Consider the following 16085-nt stretch of genomic DNA (forward strand, 5'->3'; position numbering starts at 1 on the left):
AGTAAAAACGTGAAAGATAAAATTTGAAAAAAAATATTTTTTTATGTAAATATTTTTTAGTTTGATGTCTCATAACTGATTAAAATGAGTTAATGATTTAAATTGTTGTAAATCCTTTTGTTTTAATTAATTACGGTTACAAAAATAATTAATAATAACTTGATTACCAAGAAAACTATATACTTATATATTGCAACAATTTTAACTCACTGTTAGACTATAATTTGTTTTCTCTCTAGGGTTCAGTTCTTGCTTACAAACTTTACACGATGCCGAAAAATCAAAAGAACACTGCGATGGCTCCTCGAGGAACCAAGCGCAAACCTTCTTCCAAATCCTCAAAAAGAAGAAGAGTGGATTGCATCGGCGAATCAATCACCAAAGTTTCCATGACCATGGCCAACCATTTGTTCTCCAAACAAGAATACAAAGAAACTAACATCGTGTTTTCGCCATTGTCGATTGATAAAGAGGGATTTGCAACTATGAATTTTCTAGATCTAGGGTTTTTTTCTAAAGGATAAACACAAAACTAAGAAGAACAAAATGATAGAAACTTTTCATTAATTTTCTGCCCTCTTCACAAAACAAAAGAGGTTTAAATACATATGATGTTGGGTCACTAATGGGCCTAACCCAACTTGAAGGAAAATTGATAAAATAACATAATAGAATAATAGAGAGAAATATTCACTTGGGTACAAAATCCTGCATCCATTTGGGCTGCACCTTATTTCTAATGGGCCTGCTAACACTACTATGGGGCCCAAAAACATCCTTGTCCTCAAGGTTGGGCTTGACAAGTTTGTTGTGGGTAAATCCCTTGGCCCATTGCGTCATCGGTGAAGCATCCAGAAGCTGAGAAGTGTTGTGTTGGGGAACAGCTGTAGCGCACGTGCCTGGGGAAGTGTGTGAGTGGGAAACAGGCTGGCATGGAAGCGTGGGCGGTAGCTTGTTTGACTCCTTCAATTCACGTGGGTTGTCAGACACAGCCAATGGTGTAGATTGAGTAAGAAGGTTAGGTATGCTAACCGACGGTGCGGATTGTGCAACGAGAGATCCGTTGGAGATAAGCCTAGGGAAGTGGGGATGGCAAGTACGTTGAAAGTCATTGGGCAGAGACATAGAAGAGTCACAAGTGTGAACTCTCTTTTGCGGATCACTACTTCTCTCCCTTTCAGAATTTCTTTTCTCTTTCTCTTGCAAAGAAACTCTTCTCTCCTCTTTGTGAAATTCCAACTTCGATTCAGCTACCCTTTCCTCTCCCAAATCTCCATCAACATTATCAGAATCTTGTTGTTGTGAAACAGAGTCACGATTGTTCAAGTCCGGTAGCCTTGCGATGTGGGTGAGTGGTGGATCCTGAGTATTAACAAGTTCTGAAACTGAAGGGTTTAATGATTCAATAGTTGTTGATTTGTTGTTTGTGTTGTCATTTGCATCAGGTACGTCCGAAGGAAGGGGACGAAAATGGCCGGTGGGGTTGTCGCCGTGGTAGGGTTTCAATTGGGAGACATGGATCACCGAATGGATCCGTGAAGATGATGGAAGCTCCAGATCATATGCGACAGCTCCGATGCGGCGGCGGATCTTGAAAGGGCCAAAATATCTGGGTGACAGCTTCTGAGACACGCGGTGGTTGACCGAAAGTTGCCGGTACGGCTGTAGTCTGAGAAGTACGAAATCTCCAACCTGAAAGTGACGTTCGGTACGTTTTTTGTTACTTTGGTTCATCATTTTGAGTCTGTTTCTTTCCAAGTTTTGTTTCAGAGTATTAAGGATTTCTTGTTGTTGTTGCAAGGTAACTTCTAACTCGGGAACAGAAGTGATGCCATGTTTGTGGTTGGGAAAAGAGGGAGGTGGTCGGCCGTAGAGTGCTTCAAACGGTGACATCTTTATGGACGAGTGATATGCTGTGTTGTGCCAGTATTCAGCAAGGTACAAGTATTTGAACCATTGTTTTGGATTATCACTTGTAAAACATCTGAGGTAAGCTTCTAAACAACGATTTGTAACTTCTGTCTGTCCATCAGTTTCAGGGTGATATGCCGAGCTGTACTTCAAAGTTGTTCCTTGCGCACGAAAAAGTTCCTTCCAAAAAGTACTGAGAAAAATGGGATCCCGATCTGAAACAATGGACTTTGGAACACCGTGTAGACGACAGATTTCTGCAGAGAAACGATTCGCCAGATCCTTAGCAGAGTATTTGGTGGGCAAAGCAATGAAATGAGAGAACTTAGTCAGTCTGTCGCAGATGACCCAAATAGCAGTGTGCCCTTGAGAAACTGGTAAGTGAGTTATAAAGTCCATACTTAGTTCATCCCATACTAGTGCTGGTACAGTTAATGGTTGAAGGAGCCCTTGCTTCTTGGTTGTCATGTACTTATTTTTTTGACAAACTGTGCAAGCTTTAACGAATGCTTTTGTATCTTTGTATATACCTGGCCAAAGGAATGATGATGAAATCCGAGCTAAGGTAGGCTGAAGACTAGAATGACCTGCTACCGGTGTTGCATGGTATTCTGTGAGGATGGCTGTTCGTAGTTCCTGGATCTGAGGTATGTACACTCGATCTTTAAAATACAGTATCTCATCTTTTACCTGAAAAACATTCTGTAGCGAAACATCCGTTTTCACCTTACTGATAAGGGACTGTCCTGCTGTGTCTGTTTTGTAGTATTGTTTCAAGTCTAAAAGAAGCTGTGGTATGGGAGATGAGATGGATAAGAGAATGGCCTCGTCTTCTGTGTGTCGTCTGCTCAAAGCATCTGCAACTTGATTCACTTTGCCAGGTTTGTAATGAATGTCAAACTGGAATCCTTGTAGCTTAGCTGCCCACTTTTGCTGTTCGGGCGTTTGAATAGTTTGAACTAGGAGATTCTTTAAACTCTTCTGATCCGTGTATATATGAAAGTGTCTGCCTATTAAGTATTGTCTCCACTTTTTGACAGATTCTGTAATAGCATACATCTCGCGCACATACACAGAAGAGGCCTGAAGACGGTTGCACATTTTCTTGCTGAAAAATGCGATAGGATGCCCTTGTTGAGAGAGAACTGCACCAATTGCCACTGCAGACGCATCAGTTTCCAGCACGAAGGTTTGGGAGAAATCTGGAAGGCACAAGACCGGCGTTTCTGTCATTTTCTTTTGTAAAGTGGTAAAAGCTGTCTCTGCTATGGGACTCCAATGTAACTTTGTGGACTGTAATAAATCGGTGAGTGGAGCGGCGAGAGAGGCGTAGTGACGTACAAAACGTCTGTAAAAGCCGGTAAGTCCTAAAAAACCCCTGAGTGTCGAGAGTGATCGTGGCCTTGGCCAATCTAGTATAGCTTTAATCTTTTCTGGATCTGGGGTTACACCATCACTTGATATAATATGACCTAAATAAGAAACACTAGGAACAGCAAACACACACTTTGATAATTTGGCATAAAACTGATTTGAAACAAGCAACTCTAAAATCAACTTTAAATGCTTGACATGATCTGAAAGGTTAGAACTATAAATAAGAATGTCATCAAAGAAAACTAAAACAAACCGTCTAAGATAGGGTCGAAGTAAGTCGTTCATTGCAGATTGAAAAGAGCTAGGAGCGTTAGTTAAGCCGAAAGGCATCACTAAAAATTCATAGTGTCCATCAAATGTTCTAAAAGCAGTTTTGTGAGTGTCCTCAGGAATAACCCTGATTTGGTGATAACCAGATCTTAAATCGATCTTAGAAAATATAGTTGCAGATCCCAATTCATCAAAGAGCTCATCAATTGTAGGGATAGGAAATCGGTCACGGATAGTAACAGCATTAAGTGCTCGGTAGTCTACGCAAAAACGCCAAGTGCCATCTTTTTTTCGAACTAATAGCACGGGGGATGAGTATGGGCTGTTGCTGGGTTTGATAGTTCCTTCTTGTAACATATCTTGTATAATGGTAGTCATGGCATCCTTTTGGGAGTGGGGGTATCGGTAAGGTTTAACGTTGATGGGGGGTGTGTTTAGGGTAATGGGTATTTTATGGTCATGGGGTCTTGGGTGTGGCAGTCCATGTGGTTTTTCAAAGACTTTGGCGAATGAGTGAATAAGAGTAGTGATTTGGCTGGGAATTGTTGTAGGTAAGGAAGTGAGGGAGTCTGTTTGGGAATTATAGGTTGTGTTTTCTGGTTCAGAGGTGGGCTGGTAAAGAAGAAGGTGAATTGATGCAATGGAGTTGGTATGGATCAAGTGGCAGAATTGGTTGTAGGAAGATGAGGAAATGTGGGTCTTTGTCTCTCCTGTTATAGTAATTTCAGTGTTGTTATGAGAGAAAGAAATCTTTGGAATTGAAAAATCAGCCATTAATGTACCAAGAGTGCGTAACCATTCCATTCCGAGCACAACGTCTGCTCCTTCAATCGGCAGCAAGTGAAAAGGGATTGAAAAGGAATGATTCTGAATTGTGATTGGAACTTGTTGGCAAATACCCGAACAGGATAGTTTAGAACCATTTCCCACCATAACAGAAAAATTTGGAATTGGTTGAGTTGGTAACTTAAGATGTGTGGCAATCCTTGGCTGCAGAATATTATGGGTGCTGCCGGTGTCAATTAAAACTGTGACTGGAAGTCCATTTATGTAACCATTAAATTTTAATGTTTTGGGGCAGAATTGGCCATTGGCTGCTTGGGGTGAAAGTTGGAAGTAGGTATCCTCTTGTTCTCTTTGTAGGATAGGGTCTTCTTGAATTTCCACTTTTTCAGTTTGAACATCATCATCCTCAACCAATAAGAGGAATTTTCCTGTAGTACATTTATGGCCCGGAATAAACTTTTCGTCGCAATTGAAGCACAATCCTTGGGCGCGACGCTCTTGAATTTGAACATTGGATAAGCGTCGTATGGGCAATTTGGGTGGTAGGGCTGGCAATGGTTTTGTGGCAGGGGTGGAATTACTTGTGGGGGGTGTGGTTAGGATGGGTTTGTTGGGTTGAGATGGAAAAGTTCTTTGAAATTTAGGTTTTGACTCACGTAACTTGGACTCAATCAGCTTAGCAAGACCAATTGCTTGAGAAATGGAGGTTGGTTTATGAATGGCTAGTTCATTTTGGATTTCAGGAATCAAACCAGAAATGAAACAATTTAGGATAGCATCTCTCGACAATCCTATGACTTGATTTCCCAATTTCTCAAATTGGGCTTGGTATTCCACAACATAATGGGTTTGTTTGAGTTTAAACAACTCAGCTTGGTGATTCTCATAGGTAGATGGTCCAAACCTGAGCTCCAAAGCTTTTGTAAAAGATGCCCAATCCACTAACTCACGATTATGGTGCATCCATTTGAACCAACCCAATGCTTCCCCTTTCATATAGAAAGACATCATTGCTAAACGATTTTCAGCCGGTACATTATAGAATGTAAAAAATTGATCAGCCTGGAATAACCATTCCAAGGGATCTGATCCATCAAACATTGCAAGTTCTAGTTTAGGTGTTCGAAAGGAGGGAATAGAAGTGTGAGGGTTTTGTGGTTGTTGGGAATATGGTATTTGGGTGAATAGTGGCATGGAGAAGGGTGGGCTGGTTGTGAAAACAGGTGGGGCAGTATAATAAGGTGGATCTAAAAATGGTTGGGTGGGAAACAGCCTATTATATGGGGAAAAACTTGAATGGAAAGGGGTAGAGTAATTAGGTGGTAAACTAGTTGTAATGTTGGTAGTATGGAAAGAGGGGGCTGTAGCTGTTCTTGTGAAATTAGGGGATGAATGAGGGGTAAGGGTAGTACCTGATGAGCTGGCGGAGTGAACAGCTCCGCTATGAACAGTACCAGCGGAAGAAATAGTAGGTGAATGAACAGTTCTGCCGTGAACAGTTCCGCTGCCGTGAACAGTTCCGCTGCCGTGAACAGTACCGCTGCCGTGAATAGTGTTTCCGTGAACAGTAACAGCGGAAACAGCACTAGAAGGTTGTTTTTCAGCTTGTGTAGCTAATTTTGTGAGCAAACTCATGATATTGTCATATCTAGAATCTGAAACTAGCTTTTCATTGTCCATTCTAGTATGAAGCTGATCCATATCAGATTGGGTTTTGAGGAATCTCTCATCCATTTGGTTTTGAGTTTCTTGCATAGCATTGTTGAGATGGAGGTGGGCTGTTTGGACAGCTTCATCCACAATCTCTTTAGGGTAGGTGGTTTAGGAGGAGCCATTGAGATCAAAATGAAAGCACCAAATTGATAAAGAGAGATTTGCAACTATGAATTTTCTAGATCTAGGGTTTTTTTCTAAAGGATAAACACAAAACTAAGAAGAACAAAATGATAGAAACTTTTCATTAATTTTCTGCCCTCTTCACAAAACAAAAGAGGTTTAAATACATATGATGTTGGGTCACTAATGGGCCTAACCCAACTTGAAGGAAAATTGATAAAATAACATAATAGAATAATAGAGAGAAATATTCACTTGGGTACAAAATCCTGCATCCATTTGGGCTGCACCTTATTTCTAATGATCCACGCGGTGCTCAGCATGATCGCTGCTGGTTCCAAGGGTTCCACTAAGCATCAGCTTCTCGAATTCCTCCAATCCGAGTCCAGAAAACAACTCAAATCCTTATCCTCTCAACTCGTTAACTCTGTGCTCTCCGATGCTTCTCCCGCCGGTGGACCTCGAGTGTCTTTCGTCAATGGTGTGTGGGTTCAACAATCACTTTCTTTTCGACGTTCCTTCAAAAAAGTAGCGGCCACTTGTTTTAAAGCCAATATTGCCTCAGTTGATTTCTCAAAGGTATGTTTATCAATAAACCTTCATTATTTGATGAAAAAATTTATCCAAGAATTTATCTGATGATGTATTTGTATGACTTGTTTTGAAGGATGCTGAAGTGACCAATGAATTGAATTTATGGGCTGAAAAAGAGACTAATGGCCTCATCAAAGAGCTTCTTCCTACAGGATCAGTCAACAGCTCAACCAGGCTCGTCTTTGCTAATGCATTATACTTTAAAGGAGCATGGAGTGACAAGTTTGATGCTTCGTTAACGAAAGATGACGATTTTCACCTTTTGAATGATAGCACAGTCAAGGTTCCCTTCATGAGGAGCTATAAGAAGCAATTTATTCAAGCTTATGACAGTTTTAAAATTCTCCGTCTTCCTTATGCACAAGGCGAAGATAAGCGCGAATTCTCCATGTATATTTTTCTTCCAGATGCAAAAGATGGATTGTCAGCTTTGGTTGAGAAGTTGGCTTCCGAATCTGAGTTACTTGATGACAAGCTCCGAGATTTAAAATATGGGGTAGTGGTGAAGGTAGGTTACTTCAGGATTCCAAGATTCAAAATTTCATTTGAGCTTGAAGCTGGTAAAATTTTGAAGGAATTGGGATTGGTTCTACCTTTCTGTCCTGGAGGTTTTAACAAAATGGTAGACTCTTGTGAAAACCTTTCTGTTACAAACATATTTCACAAGTCTTTCATTGAAGTGAATGAAGAAGGCACTGAAGCTGCTGCTGCCACTTTTGCACGAATGGCAATGGGTATTTCACCTCCAATAAACTTTGTAGCTAACCACCCTTTCTTATATCTGATTAGAGAAGATTTAACCGGAACAGTCATCTTTGTTGGACAAGTACTCAATCCTCTTGCTGAGTGATCTTGACGATAGCTAAATAAGAAACCTGATTTCTAATAGATATGCATTTGAAAAGCTTATGTATTTCTTTGATTTTCTTTCTGGTTCAAATGCAGGTAATTCAAATTCGTTCTCAAGTGAAAAGATAGAACAAATGAATTTGGATTCACATGCGGTTAAAAGATCATATGAATATATGAGATCACTGAGTTTCGGTACTGTTTTCGAGTTTGAGTTCTCAAATTTATGAATGAGATAACTATATTTTATGCTTATTTTCAAAACAAGCTGAAATCATATATTATTATGTTTTATGTATACAGATTAAATGCTTTTGTTACAAAACTAGTTTTTTTTTTGTTTGTTCTAAACTTCTATGATATGCCCATTTCATGTTAACCTGGATTTGTTTCACTTGAGGCAAAATGAGATTGTTTTATGATAAGCTGTTTTGTAACTTTTGAAGGCAGTACATTATTTTGTCTTACTACTTTATGTTGTTTTTATAAGGAAGAATCCGCCCACCTAACTATAAAATGTTGTCTTATCACATATCACAAGGAGTGGATTGATAACATTAATAAGAAATGGATGAAATGATAACAACCCAAAACCAGTCATAACTATCACATGAGAATTTCTTTCTTTTTAGAGACCTCTGATGAAATTTAGTTTTACCCTCTTAATTCGGAGATACATATCTAAATGCACCACATTTCATTATCTTAGGAGTGTTTTTGGAGATATATTTCTAAAGTCACTCATTAATGATTGAAATAAACACTAAATCGATTTTAACCGAAGCTAAAAACTGGAGATATTGAACCAGAGATTTAACATAAATTTAACAACTAGTCGAAATTACTTGTTCGAAATTTAGCATACATATTGAAACAAAAATTTAACATACATATTGAAACAGAAATTTAACATTATATGTTGTTATAAATGGTTAACTGAGGATGTTGCAACATTTTGATAACATCTTCTCTCAACCTTTGAATCTTCACATCCATTTCAATTGGAACCTTTTTAGAGTATCGGCGAAAACTACTCTTATTTTGGTCTCTCACACAAATAACACAACACAAATTAGTCATTTGCAATAAATTTAACCGGATCATATTATTCCTTCTGTTAATATTTTTTCAAACAGGTTTTTTCCTAGTTCTAGTGATTGGACTCCCGTTGGATTTTATTTATTTTTTATTTTTAAAATAATAAATTCGTTTTTCTTTTTAATTTCATTTTTAAACAATTATGAATTAATAATATAAAAAAGTCAAAATTGTTTTTTTATGAGTTAAACTCAGGCCTTTAAATCACATCTTACATCTTTATCACTAGACAAAAAATACAAAATTTGTATCAATAGGGTCTCGAACCCAAGTCCCTTCAGATTAAATGACAGTCAATTTACTACAATAGAAATTGATTTGTCTATTTGTAAATGATAGTCACTTTACTAACAATAGAAATTGACTTGTATAGCTGTTATTGATAGTCACTTTACTAATCATAGAAATTGATTTGTCCATTTGTAAATGATTGTCAATTTACTAACAATGGAAATTGATTTGTCTAGTTGTAAATGATAATCACTTTATTAACAATAGAAATTGATTTGTCTTGTTGTAAATAGTAGTTACTTTACTAACAATAGAAATTGATTTTTCTAGTTGTAAATGATAGTCACTTTATTTAAATTGATTTGTCTAGTTTTAAAGTGAATATCATTTAACCGGGAGGGAGTTGGGTTTGAAACCTCATTCATACAAATTTATGTACAGAATTTGTTAATATTAGTAGAAATCATGAGAATTACTTGTCATGAATGTACATTGGCTTAGTGATAAAGACACAGAAATGTCTTTTAAATACCTTGAGTTTGATTTCTTATAAGAAATAATTTTGACTGTTTTGATATTATTAATTCATAATTGTTTAAAAATGAAATTAAAAAGAAAAATCAATTTAGTATTTTAAAAAATGAAAAATAAAAAATAAAATCCAACGTGGCAGTCCAGTCGTGGTTTAGAAGTATAAAAAAATTGGTTTAAAAGTAAAAAAAAAAATATCAGTTTGAAAAAAATATTAGCAGAAGGACTAATATGATCCGATTAAATTTTGTAAGGAATTAAGTCGGGTCTATTTTTTTGTAAGCGACTAATTTGGCTTGTGTAATATTTGTGAGGACCAAAATGGGTCTTCACTCTAAAAACTATCACATGAGAAATTCTTTGTACACAATTTAACCTTCGTATGGACCTCTGATGAAATTCTAGTCTTACCCTCTCAATTCGGAGATACATCTCCAAACGCACCATATTTTATTTTTTTAGGAGTACTTTAAGAAATGTATTTTCGAAGTCACCCATTAATGGTCGAAATAAACACTGAATCAGATTTTAACAGAACCTAAAAACCAGAGATATTGAATCAGAGATTTAACATAAATTTAACATAGCTAGTCGAAATTACTTGTGCGAAATTTAACATACATATTGAAACAGAAATTTAACATACATATTGAAACAAAAATTTAACATTACATGCTGTTATAAACGGGTAATTAAGGACGTTGCAACATTTTGATAACATCTTCTCTCGAACCCTGAATCTTTGCATCCATTTCAATCAGACCCTTTTTAAAGTGTCGACGAAAAGTACTCCACATAACCATTAAATCGTCATCTGTTTTCAGTGCAATCTGGGTGATATGTACCTTTTCTTCAGTTTTGGGTGATGGTGAATGATACTCAAGCTTGACTACCTTCCGATTTTTTGGATATTGCAGGAGAGAATTAAGTATGGTAATCATCTCGGCGAGAGGCGTGTCCTCGGAGAACCTAAAATGAAGTGGTGGCTTCGCATCGTTGAAGTAAACAAAAGCAAGGTGTGGTATGTCTGTATCATCTCTGATTGTGGTGTGTTGAAGAAATGGTTTAGAGACCCTATTTATAGAAGATTTGGAGCAATTTGATCCCATGAATTTTTATCATGTGTCAGAGCATGTTTCGGATATACATTTGCGAATACACCCCTTTTTTTAAACGAAAACATGAGTTTTTCAGATATGGATATTTGAAATATGCCTTGATGGTTTTTTTTACATTTCGGAAGTGTATTTTCGAAATATATAGAAAACAAAATTTATTTAGACAGAATCATTACCATAGAAACACAAAAACTATTAAATCGGTAAAAGTAAACATCGGTAAAATGTTGAATAGATATATTATATATGTATTGAATCGTATAGAATTTACATTGTGGACGACAATACATCCAAAAAATGGTTTGATTACATTCTATAATATACCGAACAAAATGTCACTGCTTAGAATTCACCATGAAGTTACTTAGCAATGAAATCTTGATCATTGAAAACTTGATCATTTATAAATTATTGTCGAACATCTATCTTGACAACATGTGTTTTAACATCGTCATTCACCTCATTCGGCTTAGCATCATCATTCATCTTGACCGAAACCGCTTTGGGAAACATGTCGGGGTATAGCATATCTAAAACGGAAAAAAAATCTGCTAAGAATTATGTTTCTGTAACAGACAACTCGGAAATAAACTTATGAAATAATTTAGGTGGGTTTCAGAAATGCATTTTCAAACAAACGCAGTGTTTCTTCCAAATATCAGCTTCAATGCTATGGAATGAGAGATGAAATGAGGAAAGTTTATCTTAAACTGTAGTTTTTTATGCTCTTTTTGACATGAGAAAACACTTGAAACTTGGTTTGAAGACAGAAAATCGAATGAGAATGGATGAAGTTTTTTGAAGGATTTTGGAAAAAAGTTGAAATGAGGTGAATAAAATAGTTCATGCAGCAAGGTGGTATAAAAAAAATATTTTTCGGAGATGCATCTTTGAAAATATCAATAAATGTTTAAATTTAATGTTCATGTGTAAATAGGGTGTTAAACACCTTAAAATTTTATTTAGAGTGCGCTTAGAGATGCATCTTCAAAAAATATTTTGTAGTTTTCAGAGATTTTTTTCACCACGTACAAAGTGTTTAAAAAAATTCCCCTATCACATATAGAAGATTAGAGCTCAACCCATATGAACCACTAGCAGCAGAACCATAGACCACTAGAATATGGACCAAGAACACTACCACAGGAATTAGTTCAAAAATAGAAAACACTCAGACCAATATTGGTTCAGACACCAGGTGATAGGGTTTTTCTACCAAACATTTTCAAGCGAGAAAAAAATTATTTTCTCTAACATCTTTCGCACTTGTTTATTAACCATACAAGAGTAAACTATTCCGGGATATCACAATCGGCCAAACAACATAATGTCGGATCATAGCAAGTTAGTCTCTTCATTGAACTAATACCAGTATGTACTAATCTATTGTGCCATAAAGAAACTGAATCAAGCATGTAAGCAGAATTAGAAATTTCATTAATCATATTGTCGGTAATACATAGTTTGATCATTCTCTCAGCGGAATATCCTTTTCCAACAAATACACCATTACGGGTCAATATAAATTTGCCTGATTCATAAACAGATTTAATACCAGGTTTTCCCAATAAATCCCCACTAACAAGATTCCTATTCATGTCGGGGACATGAAGCACATTGACAAGAGTAATTTTCTTTCCGGAAGTAAAGTTGAGTTCGACCGATCCAGTTCCAACAACTTTAGATCGTACTTCATTTCCCATTTGTACATCTTGTCCATCATTTGTCTCAGAATAGGTTTTGAATGCAGCCCTGTCATAGGAGACATGCACCGTAGCACATGTATCGTACCACCAACCTTGTACTTTGCCCTTGATTGCCATAATTTCGCTCACAGTAGCGATTATGTCATCATTTGCATGAACAGCATTAATCTCCTCCCTAATTCTATTTAAATTTCTTTTATTCTCTCTATTTAAATCAGTGTTTGGCTGATCAAATCCATCTATTACTTACTGCAAAGTTACATGTTGATTTGTTGTCAACTATAAGATTGTAAGGTAATAGGTGCCTACAAAACAATTGGTTATTGCTTCATCAAAAATTAGTCCAAGCTTTCTATGAAACTAAGAAGCAACACAAATTGAAAAGATGCAGATAAAAGAAGTGAGACCAAAGTCCTTTCATCCAATAAGTCTGAATAGCCTATTCAAATAAATCCTTCAAATTGATACTGTGTGACCACTTCACTATATTAACAATTGATGTTAGAGAAACCATTTGATAATTTGTGTAGCAGAAAAGATGAGTGATAAATATTTAGTCATAGATGTTAGAATTAAAACCCAAGATATTTGGTATATTTTATGAAACCTGAGTTCATATTTGATTTTAAACAAAAATCCTCTTAACAGCAAAACTTTGCATACAAGTATGTTAATAATGTGCTACCAAAACTATAGCATAAGTTAGAAACCAGAATTTACAGCATAAGTTACAAAACAGTTAGAGCTCAAATAAAATGAAAGAGACAACACCACTTGAACTGAATAAAATGAGAAAACAAGTTCTTTATTCATCTGTCGGAAATCTAATAGAGGGTGAATGGCTAAGATCGTTCAGCAAGAGGATTAAGCACCTGACCGACAAAGAGGATTGTTCCATTGAAGTCTTCTCTAATCACAAATAAGAAAGGATGGTCAGCTACAAAGTCTACTGGAGTTGGATCATTCATCCTCGCGCTATTTACTGCAATTGCTGCTGTGGCCGCAGCAGCTTCTGTGCCTTCTTCGTTCACTTCAACGAAAGACTTATGAAATATATTAGACACACAAAGGTTTTGACCCTCAAGAGAATCTACCATTTTCGTCAAACCTCCGGTAGAGAAAGGTAGAACCACTCCTAATTCTTTCAGTACATCAGAAGTTTCAAGCCCAAATGAAATTTTGAATCTTGGAATCTTAAAGTCACCTACTTCTACTTTTTTATAAGGAAGTATGTGATCAAGTAACTCAGATTCGGAAGCCACTTTCTCAACCAAAGCTGACAATCCATCTTTTTCATTTGGAAGAAAAATATACATGGAGAATTCGCGCTTATCTTCGCCTTGTGCATAAGGAAGACGGAGAATTTTAAAACTATCATAAGCTTGAATAAATTGCTTCTCATAGCTCCTCATGAAGGGAACCTTGGTAGAGTTACCATTCAAAAGGTGAAAATCTTTATCTTTTGTTAACCTAACATCAAACTTGTCATTCCATATTCCTTTAAAGTATAATGCATTAGCAAAGACGAGCCTGGTGTTGCTGTCGATTGATCCTTGAGGAACAAGTTCTTTAATGAGTCCATTAGTCTCTTTTTCAGCCCATAAATTCACTTCATTGCTCACTTCAACAGCCTTCAAAACCATATCAAATTTAAAACTCAATCGTATAACTATAAACAGATCATTTGAATTGCTTTAATCAATTAAAAATTTAGTAAAGAGTCCTGAACTATGAAACCCTAACACTAAATTATTTGAAAATAAAAACCGGATATTAGATATACATGATACGTACCTTGTTCTGGAAATCAACGGAAGACAAATTGGCTTTGAAATCGGTAGACACGATATGTTTAAATGAAGGTTGAAGAGATAGTGTTTGTTCAATCCAGACACCATCGACAAAAGAGAGGAGAGGTCCGCCAGCTGGAGAAGCATCGGTGAGGACGACGGAAACAAGCTGAGAGGCGAAGGAGATGAGATGATCGGTGGATTTGGATTGGAGGAATGAGAGAAGCTGTTGTTGTACGGGACCGTCGGAGCCAGCAGCGATGATGCTAAGCACAAGATGGAGCAACAATGGCGAGAAGACGATGTTCATATCACTGTGAGATACATTTGAAAACAAATGGTTGGCGATGGTGAATGAAACGTTGGTTTGGTTGGTAATTGATTCACGGAGATCCATTCTCTGTAGTCCCGTTTTCGAACACAATTCCTCAGAATCAAAGGAGGTGATTTTTAATTTGAACTTGGATGCCACTACTTATAGTAGTAGTTTCAGACTGTGCAAGTGCAACCGTGTCGCTATAGGTGTTTGGCTTTTCGAACAAAAAAACGCGTCCTCTCAATGCTTACAGATTAAGTTTGAAATATAATATTGTATTCTGCACTTTAGTGTTTCTCTCATTAAATAATATTTTCTTTTTCAAATTCTACTAATTTGTTAAATATCTTATTAATTAGAGTGGTTAACTCTCTTCATAATTTTCGAATCAAAATTGAGGTTAATTTTGTAATTTTATAATTTTAATTTATAGCTATTTTTTTTCTTTTTTTAATCCTAACCCACTTTTTTAAAATCCTAACCCATATATAAAATTCTTTATTTATTTAATAAAATTATTAAAGTTGTTAAATCTATTCATAATTTTGAGGTATCTTGGGACAATGTCATTTTTTAATCCACTTTTTTTAATCCTTGGGACAATGTCATTCCTCCCTCTCATTCCATTTTAGTTTGGAGGTATCTTCACAAAAAAATCCCCACTGATGACAACTTGATTTCTTGTGGCTGCTCCCTCCCCTCCATGTGTTCTTTATGCAAGAAGGATTTCGAAAATTCTCAGCATGTCTTCTTTGATTGCGATTTCTCTCTTCATCTCTAGAATTGGATCTCTTCTTTGATTGGCATCCGGGCTTTGCTCAGCATAGAGGATTGTTTGGCAGTCCTTAAGGATTCTTGGTCTCCTCAAGCTATGCTCATCATCTCTGCCTGCTTCACTTCTCTGTTTTACCACATCTGGAAATCTAGAAACCTTGCTCTTTTTGAGGACAAGACTATTTATTGGGATAGCCTTAAACCTTGTGTGTTGTCCCAGGTCAAAATCATAGGAAGCTCTAAATTGAAAAGATCAAACTCTGATATGAGGAGCTTTTGTGTCATTAAAGCCTTTGGCATTGATGTGAACCCGAGGCTGCCTAGGAGATGTTTGGATGTGTTTTGGTCCCCTCCCCCGGTTGGATGGATTAAGTGTAATGTGGATGGCCTTGCTAAAGGATCCCCTATGACAAGTTCCTGTGGTGGCATATTTAGAGATGATAAAGCTAGGCATTTGGGGAGTTTTTGCGCTTACCTCCATGCTGGGAATGTTGTTTCTGCTGAGCTGCTTGCAGCAATCATGGCAATTGAGAACGCTAGGGATAATGGTTGGAACAAATTGTGGCTTGAAACTGATTGCATCTTTGTGGTCAAGGCTTTTTCAAAGGTGGATATGGTTCCTTGGCATTTAAAGGCTCGTTGGAGTTTTTGCTGTGCTTACACTCTTCAAATTGATTTTGTTGTTTCGCATACCTTTCGCGAAGCAAACTTTTGTGCTGACTTATTAGCTAACATAGGATACAACACCAAGAAATTCACTTGGTTTGATAGTCTTCGTCATGATCTTTCCAAGGACTTTTTGCTTGACAAACAAGGCTTCCCTAGATTTAGGCTTTGTACTTAATGGCCCTTGTGTTTGTCTTTTGTCCTTGAATCCTGTAATTTTTCTCTTTTAATG

The 16085-nt window shown here is 36.7% G+C and overlaps 2 protein-coding genes across 2 annotated transcripts; one reads left to right on the plus strand and one right to left on the minus strand.

Annotated features, from left to right (window-relative positions):
• The first annotated feature begins 274 nt into the window (after positions 1-274).
• Positions 275-7813, plus strand: LOC131655352 (serpin-ZX-like). The gene is made up of 3 exons (XM_058925233.1): positions 275-460; positions 6483-6759; positions 6848-7813. The coding sequence occupies exons 1-3, from the start codon at positions 297-299 to the stop codon at positions 7622-7624; spliced, it is 1218 nt and encodes a 405-aa protein (XP_058781216.1). The 5' UTR covers positions 275-296; the 3' UTR covers positions 7625-7813.
• Positions 7814-13096: 5283 nt separating this feature from the next.
• On the minus strand, positions 13097-14524 carry LOC131655351 (serpin-ZX-like). The gene is made up of 2 exons (XM_058925232.1): positions 14102-14524; positions 13097-13938 (listed from the first exon to the last, which is right to left on the minus strand). Exons 1-2 carry the CDS (start codon positions 14492-14494, stop codon positions 13150-13152), a joined length of 1182 nt encoding a protein of 393 aa, XP_058781215.1. The 5' UTR covers positions 14495-14524; the 3' UTR covers positions 13097-13149.
• Positions 14525-16085: the final 1561 nt, after the last annotated feature.

Source organism: Vicia villosa, linkage group LG3, assembly GCF_029867415.1.
Source record: "Vicia villosa cultivar HV-30 ecotype Madison, WI linkage group LG3, Vvil1.0, whole genome shotgun sequence".
Classification (NCBI taxonomy): Eukaryota; Viridiplantae; Streptophyta; class Magnoliopsida; order Fabales; family Fabaceae; genus Vicia; species Vicia villosa.